The sequence below is a fragment of the Coregonus lavaretus genome (genome assembly GCF_964263955.1).
Source record: "Coregonus lavaretus genome assembly, contig: HAP1_SCAFFOLD_1184, whole genome shotgun sequence".
In the NCBI taxonomy this organism is placed as follows: Eukaryota; Metazoa; Chordata; class Actinopteri; order Salmoniformes; family Salmonidae; genus Coregonus; species Coregonus lavaretus.
Window position 1 is genome coordinate 86,602 of NW_028157831.1, and position 8,399 is coordinate 95,000.

At 46.5% G+C, this 8,399-nt stretch overlaps 1 protein-coding gene across 1 annotated transcript in view; it reads left to right on the forward strand.

The window, feature by feature from the left end:
* LOC311124863 (SH3 and multiple ankyrin repeat domains protein 3-like) overlaps window positions 1-8,399 on the forward strand; it is a gene marked incomplete at its 5' end in the record, with an annotated part of 108,123 nt that overhangs the window by 45,322 nt on the left and 54,402 nt on the right. The window contains 4 exon segments of the mRNA XM_084198961.1: window positions 2,401-2,514; window positions 2,941-3,016; window positions 3,100-3,182; window positions 8,167-8,291. Of these exon segments, the coding sequence (XP_084055087.1) occupies window positions 2,401-2,514; window positions 2,941-3,016; window positions 3,100-3,182; window positions 8,167-8,291 (398 nt within the window).

Consider the following 8,399-nt stretch of genomic DNA (forward strand, 5'->3'; position numbering starts at 1 on the left):
GCTGGAGTGTGTCAGCAGTTCCTGCAAGAGGAAGGCATTGATGCTATGGACTGGCCCGCCCATTCCCCAGACCTGAATCCAATTGAGCACATCTGGGACATCATGTCTCGCTCCATCCACCAACGCCACATTGCACCACAGACTGTCCAGGAGTGGGCGGATGCTTTAGTCCAGGTCTGGGAGGAGATCCCTCAGGAGACCATCCGCGTGGAGGCCACACACACTACTGAGCCTCATTTTGACTTGTTTTAAGGACATTACATAAAAGTTGGATCAGCCTGTAGTGTGGTTTTCCACTTTAATTTTGAGGGTGACTCCAAATCCAGACCTCCATGGGTTGATACATTTGATTTCCATTGATAATTTTTGTGTGATTTTGTTGTCAGCACATTCAACTATGTAAAGAAAAAAGTATTTAATAATATTATTTCATTCATTCAGATCTAGGATGTGTTATTTTAGTGTTCCCTTTATTTTTTTGAGCAGTGTATTATGTATATATTCCTATATTAACATGTTATATTGTTACAGTGCTGATTATAGGAGAAGGGGGGTTTGCTATAGTTAGTATAGTATAGTATTATGTATATATTCCTATATTAATATATTAACATGTTATATTGTTACAGTGCTGAGTATACTAGAAGGGGGGTTTGCTATAGTTAGTATAGTATAGTATTATGTATATATTCCTATATTAATATGTTGTATTGTTCCAATGCTGAGTTAGTATAGTGTTGTGTATTTTGTATATACGGTGCATTTGGAAAGTATTCAGACCCTTTGACTTTATACACATTTATTTACGTTACAGCCTTATTCTAAAATGGATGAAATCATTTTTTTCAATCATCAATATACACACAATGCCCCATAATTACAAAGCAAAAACAGGTTTTTGGAAAATGTTGCACATTTATATAAAATTAAAAACAGAAATACCTTATTTACATAAGTATTCAGACCCTTTACTATGAGACTCAAAATTGAGCTCATGTGCATCCTGTTCCATTGATCATCCTTGAGATGCTTCTACAACTTGATTGGAGTCCACCTGTGGTAAATTCAACTGATTGGACATGATTTGGAAATGCACACACCTGTCTATATAATGTCCCACAGTTGACAGTACATGTCAGAGCAAAAACCAAGCCATGAGGTCGAAGGAATTGTTCGTATAGCTCCGAGACAGGATTGTGTCCAGGCACAGATCTGGGGAAGGGTACCAAAACATTTCTGCAGCATTGAAGATCCCGAAGAACACAGTGGCCTCCATCATTCTTAAATGGAAGAAGTTTGGAACCACCAAGACTCTTCCTAGAGCTGGCCGTCCGGCCAAACTGAGCAATTGGGGGAGATGGCTGTCCTGGAAGGTTCTCCCATCTCCACAGAGGAACTCTGGAGCTCTGTCAGGGTGACCAAGAACCGACCTCCAGTTCCTTTGTGGAGATGGGAGAACCTTCCAGAAGGACAACCATCTCTGCAGCACTCCACCAATCCGGCCTTTATGGTAGAGTGGCCAGAAGGAAGCCACTCCTCAGTAAAAGGCACATGACAGCCCGCTTGGAGTTTGCCAAAAGGCACCTAATGGACTCAGACCATGAGAAACAAGATTCTCTGGTCTGATGAAACAAAAATAGTTTGCCCATAATGACCATCGTTATGTTTGGAGGAAAAAGGGGGCTGCTTGCAAGCCGAAGAACACCATCCCAACCGTGAAGCACGGGGGTGGCAGCATCATGCTGTGGGAGTGCTTTGTGCTTTGGACTGGTGCACTTCATAAAATAGATGGCATCATGAGGAAGGAAAATTATGTGGATATATTGAAGCAACATCTCAAGACATCAGTCAGGAAGTTAAAGCTTGGTCACAAATGGGTCTTCCAAATGGACAATGACCCCAAGCATACTTTCAAAGTTGTGGCAAAATGGCTTATGGTCAACAAAGTCAACGTATTGGAGTGGCCATCACAAAGCCCTGACCTCAATCCTATAGAAAATCTGTGGGCTGAACTGAAAACGCGTGTGCGAGCAAGGAGGCCTACAAACCTGACTCAGTTAAAGGTTTGGGTAGCCTTCAGCTTGTGGAAGGCTACCCGAAACGTTTGACCCAAGTTAAATAATTTAAAGGCAATGCTACCAAATACTGATTGAGTGTATGTAAACTTCTGACCCACTGGGAATGTGATGAAAGAAATAAAAGCTGAAATAATTCATAATTATTCTGACATTTCACATTCTTAAAATAAAGTGGTGATCCTAACTGACCTAAGACAGGGAATTTTTACTAGGATTAAATGTCAGGAACTGTGAAAAACTGAGTTTAAATGCATTTGGCTAAGGTGTATGTAAACTTCCGACTTCAACTGTATTCCTATATTAATATATTGTATTGTTACAGTGCTGAGTATAGGAGAAGGAGGGTTCTGGGAGGGCTCAGTTAAAGGACGGACCGGCTGGTTTCCTGCTGACTGTGTTGAAGAGGTCCAGATGAGACAGTACGACCCACGCCTAGGTAACCCACACACACTTTTTGTTCTCTTCTTGTGAGGACCTCAAATTGATTTATTTTCAAAATCCTACTTTGATTTCCATTCAAAATCCTAACTCCAAACCCTAATTCTAACCCTGACCCTAAACCTAATTCTAACCCTGACCCTAATTGTATCCCTAATCCTAAACCTAACCCCTAAGCCTTTGTCCTCATGGGGACGTGGGAAGTGTCCCCACCAGGGAGAATGTTCCTTGTTTTACTGTCTTTGTGGGGACAGAAAAACCAACCCCCACACACAGCATAATGTGTGTTCTGCTTAGCCTATAGCAGGTCCTCTAACACACCTACCCCCTCTAATGGAGGGGGACATGTTTCAGAGAATGAGGACATGTCTCTTGACTGCAGTGTGTGTGATTTGTGTGCGTGTGTGTTGGCTGGTGTATGTAGAAACACGAGAGGATCGCACCAAGAGGCTTTTCAGACATTACACCGTGGGTTCCTATGACAACTACACTTCCTACAGGTAACTCGTGTACACACGCACACACACACAGGTATTGTAAGTCCGCTTCTATTGTATCACTGATCCTTGCCCTCTGATCCCAGTGATTATGTCATCGAGGAGAAGAGTTCTGTGCTACAGAAGAGAGACAGTGAAGGATTTGGCTTCGTCCTCCGAGGAGCTAAAGGTAAAGAGGGTTGGAATGGATCTAGGGTTAGGGTTAGGAGAATGGATCTAGGGTTAGGATAATGGATCTAGGGTTAGGAGAATGGATCTAGGGTTAGGGTTAGGATAATGTATCTAGGGTTAGGGTTAGGAGAATGGATCTAGGGTTAGGAGAATGGATCTAGGGTTAGGAGAATGGATCTAGGGTTAGGGTTACGATAATGTATCTAGGGTTAGGGTTAGGAGAATGGATCTAGGGTTAGGAGAATGGATCTAGGGTTAGGAGAATGGATCTAGGGTTAGGGTTAGGGTTAGGATAATGTATCTAGGGTTAGGGTTAGGATAATGTATCTAGGGTTAGGGTTAGGGTTAGGAGAATGGATCTAGGGTTAGGAGAATGGATCTAGGGTTAGGAGAATGTATCTAGGGTTAGGAGAATGTATCTAGGGTTAGGAGAATGTATCTAGGGTTAGGAGAATGTATCTAGGGTTAGGAGAATGGATCTAGGGTTAGGGTTAGGGTTAGGAGAATGGATCTAGGGTTAGGGTTAGGGTTAGGATAATGTATCTAGGGTTAGGAGAATGGATCTAGGGTTAGGGTTAGGGTTAGGATAATGTATCTAGGGTTAGGGTTAGGAGAATGTATCTAGGGTTAGGAGAATGTATCTAGGGTTAGGAGAATGTATCTAGGGTTAGGAGAATGGATCTAGGGTTAGGGTTAGGGTTAGGAGAATGGATCTAGGGTTAGGAGAATGTATCTAGGGTTAGGGTTAGGGTTAGGAGAATGTATCTAGGGTTAGGGTTAGGAGAATGGATCTAGGGTTAGGGTTAGGAGAATGGATCTATAATCCATGTTGTGTGTGTAGCGGAGACCCCTATAGAGGAGTTTGCTCCGACCCCAGCGTTCCCAGGGTTAGGGTTAGGGTTAGGAGAATGTATCTAGGGTTAGGGTTAGGGTTAGGAGAATGTATCTATAATCCATGTTGTGTGTGTAGCGGAGACCCCTATAGAGGAGTTTGCTCCGACCCCAGCGTTCCCAGGGTTAGGGTTAGGGTTAGGAGAATGTATCTATAATCCATGTTGTGTGTGTAGCGGAGACCCCTATAGAGGAGTTTGCTCCGACCCCAGCGTTCCCAGGGTTAGGGTTAGGGTTAGGAGAATGTATCTATAATCCATGTTGTGTGTGTAGCGGAGACCCCTATAGAGGAGTTTGCTCCGACCCCAGCGTTCCCAGGGTTAGGGTTAGGGTTAGGAGAATGTATCTATAATCCATGTTGTGTGTGTAGCGGAGACCCCTATAGAGGAGTTTGCTCCGACCCCAGCGTTCCCAGGGTTAGGGTTAGGGTTAGGAGAATGTATCTATAATCCATGTTGTGTGTGTAGCGGAGACCCCTATAGAGGAGTTTGCTCCGACCCCAGCGTTCCCAGGGTTAGGGTTAGGGTTAGGAGAATGTATCTATAATCCATGTTGTGTGTGTAGCGGAGACCCCTATAGAGGAGTTTGCTCCGACCCCAGCGTTCCCAGGGTTAGGGTTAGGAGAATGTATCTATAATCCATGTTGTGTGTGTAGCGGAGACCCCTATAGAGGAGTTTGCTCCGACCCCAGCGTTCCCAGGGTTAGGGTTAGGGTTAGGAGAATGTATCTATAATCCATGTTGTGTGTGTAGCGGAGACCCCTATAGAGGAGTTTGCTCCGACCCCAGCGTTCCCAGGGTTAGGGTTAGGGTTAGGAGAATGTATCTATAATCCATGTTGTGTGTGTAGCGGAGACCCCTATAGAGGAGTTTGCTCCGACCCCAGCGTTCCCAGGGTTAGGGTTAGGGTTAGGAGAATGTATCTAGGGTTAGGGTTAGGGTTAGGAGAATGTATCTATAATCCATGTTGTGTGTGTAGCGGAGACCCCTATAGAGGAGTTTGCTCCGACCCCAGCGTTCCCAGGGTTAGGGTTAGGAGAATGTATCTATAATCCATGTTGTGTGTGTAGCGGAGACCCCTATAGAGGAGTTTGCTCCGACCCCAGCGTTCCCAGGGTTAGGGTTAGGAGAATGGATCTATAATCCATGTTGTGTGTGTAGCGGAGACCCCTATAGAGGAGTTTGCTCCGACCCCAGCGTTCCCAGGGTTAGGGTTAGGGTTAGGAGAATGTATCTATAATCCATGTTGTGTGTGTAGCGGAGACCCCTATAGAGGAGTTTGCTCCGACCCCAGCGTTCCCAGGGTTAGGGTTAGGGTTAGGAGAATGTATCTATAATCCATGTTGTGTGTGTAGCGGAGACCCCTATAGAGGAGTTTGCTCCGACCCCAGCGTTCCCAGGGTTAGGGTTAGGGTTAGGAGAATGTATCTAGGGTTAGGGTTAGGGTTAGGAGAATGTATCTAGGGTTAGGGTTAGGAGAATGTATCTATAATCCATTTTGTGTGTGTAGCGGAGACCCCTATAGAGGAGTTTGCTCCGACCCCAGCGTTCCCAGGGTTAGGGTTAGGGTTAGGAGAATGTATCTAGGGTTAGGGTTAGGGTTAGGAGAATGTATCTAGGGTTAGGGTTAGGATAATGTATCTATAATCCATGTTGTGTGTGTAGCGGAGACCCCTATAGAGGAGTTTGCTCCGACCCCAGCGTTCCCAGGGTTAGGGTTAGGGTTAGGAGAATGTATCTATAATCCATGTTGTGTGTGTAGCGGAGACCCCTATAGAGGAGTTTGCTCCGACCCCAGCGTTCCCAGGGTTAGGGTTAGGATAATGTATCTATAATCCATGTTGTGTGTGTAGCGGAGACCCCTATAGAGGAGTTTGCTCCGACCCCAGCGTTCCCAGGGTTAGGGTTAGGGTTAGGAGAATGTATCTATAATCCATGTTGTGTGTGTAGCGGAGACCCCTATAGAGGAGTTTGCTCCGACCCCAGCGTTCCCAGGGTTAGGGTTAGGAGAATGTATCTATAATCCATGTTGTGTGTGTAGCGGAGACCCCTATAGAGGAGTTTGCTCCGACCCCAGCGTTCCCAGGGTTAGGGTTAGGGTTAGGAGAATGTATCTATAATCCATGTTGTGTGTGTAGCGGAGACCCCTATAGAGGAGTTTGCTCCGACCCCAGCGTTCCCAGGGTTAGGGTTAGGGTTAGGAGAATGTATCTATAATCCATGTTGTGTGTGTAGCGGAGACCCCTATAGAGGAGTTTGCTCCGACCCCAGCGTTCCCAGGGTTAGGGTTAGGGTTAGGAGAATGTATCTATAATCCATGTTGTGTGTGTAGCGGAGACCCCTATAGAGGAGTTTGCTCCGACCCCAGCGTTCCCAGGGTTAGGGTTAGGGTTAGGAGAATGTATCTAGGGTTAGGGTTAGGGTTAGGAGAATGTATCTATAATCCATGTTGTGTGTGTAGCGGAGACCCCTATAGAGGAGTTTGCTCCGACCCCAGCGTTCCCAGGGTTAGGGTTAGGGTTAGGAGAATGTATCTATAATCCATGTTGTGTGTGTAGCGGAGACCCCTATAGAGGAGTTTGCTCCGACCCCAGCGTTCCCAGGGTTAGGGTTAGGGTTAGGAGAATGTATCTATAATCCATGTTGTGTGTGTAGCGGAGACCCCTATAGAGGAGTTTGCTCCGACCCCAGCGTTCCCAGGGTTAGGGTTAGGGTTAGGAGAATGTATCTATAATCCATGTTGTGTGTGTAGCGGAGACCCCTATAGAGGAGTTTGCTCCGACCCCAGCGTTCCCAGGGTTAGGGTTAGGGTTAGGAGAATGTATCTATAATCCATGTTGTGTGTGTAGCGGAGACCCCTATAGAGGAGTTTGCTCCGACCCCAGCGTTCCCAGGGTTAGGGTTAGGAGAATGTATCTATAATCCATGTTGTGTGTGTAGCGGAGACCCCTATAGAGGAGTTTGCTCCGACCCCAGCGTTCCCAGGGTTAGGGTTAGGGTTAGGAGAATGTATCTATAATCCATGTTGTGTGTGTAGCGGAGACCCCTATAGAGGAGTTTGCTCCGACCCCAGCGTTCCCAGGGTTAGGGTTAGGGTTAGGAGAATGTATCTATAATCCATGTTGTGTGTGTAGCGGAGACCCCTATAGAGGAGTTTGCTCCGACCCCAGCGTTCCCAGGGTTAGGGTTAGGGTTAGGAGAATGTATCTATAATCCATGTTGTGTGTGTAGCGGAGACCCCTATAGAGGAGTTTGCTCCGACCCCAGCGTTCCCAGGGTTAGGGTTAGGGTTAGGAGAATGTATCTATAATCCATGTTGTGTGTGTAGCGGAGACCCCTATAGAGGAGTTTGCTCCGACCCCAGCGTTCCCAGGGTTAGGGTTAGGGTTAGGAGAATGTATCTATAATCCATGTTGTGTGTGTAGCGGAGACCCCTATAGAGGAGTTTGCTCCGACCCCAGCGTTCCCAGGGTTAGGGTTAGGAGAATGTATCTATAATCCATGTTGTGTGTGTAGCGGAGACCCCTATAGAGGAGTTTGCTCCGACCCCAGCGTTCCCAGGGTTAGGGTTAGGGTTAGGAGAATGTATCTATAATCCATGTTGTGTGTGTAGCGGAGACCCCTATAGAGGAGTTTGCTCCGACCCCAGCGTTCCCAGGGTTAGGGTTAGGGTTAGGAGAATGTATCTATAATCCATGTTGTGTGTGTAGCGGAGACCCCTATAGAGGAGTTTGCTCCGACCCCAGCGTTCCCAGGGTTAGGGTTAGGAGAATGTATCTATAATCCATGTTGTGTGTGTAGCGGAGACCCCTATAGAGGAGTTTGCTCCGACCCCAGCGTTCCCAGGGTTAGGGTTAGGGTTAGGAGAATGGATCTATAATCCATGTTGTGTGTGTAGCGGAGACCCCTATAGAGGAGTTTGCTCCGACCCCAGCGTTCCCAGGGTTAGGGTTAGGGTTAGGAGAATGTATCTATAATCCATGTTGTGTGTGTAGCGGAGACCCCTATAGAGGAGTTTGCTCCGACCCCAGCGTTCCCAGGGTTAGGGTTAGGGTTAGGAGAATGTATCTATAATCCATGTTGTGTGTGTAGCGGAGACCCCTATAGAGGAGTTTGCTCCGACCCCAGCGTTCCCAGCGCTGCAGTACCTGGAGTCTGTTGACCTGGAGGGCGTGGCCTGGAGGGCGGGGCTACGCACTGGGGACTTCCTCATTGAGGTAAACACACACCATAGAGATGTATAGAGATCACAACGTTGTATCTGTTGCGTTATACACACCATAGAGATGTATAGAGATCACAACGTTGTATCTGTTGCGTTATAC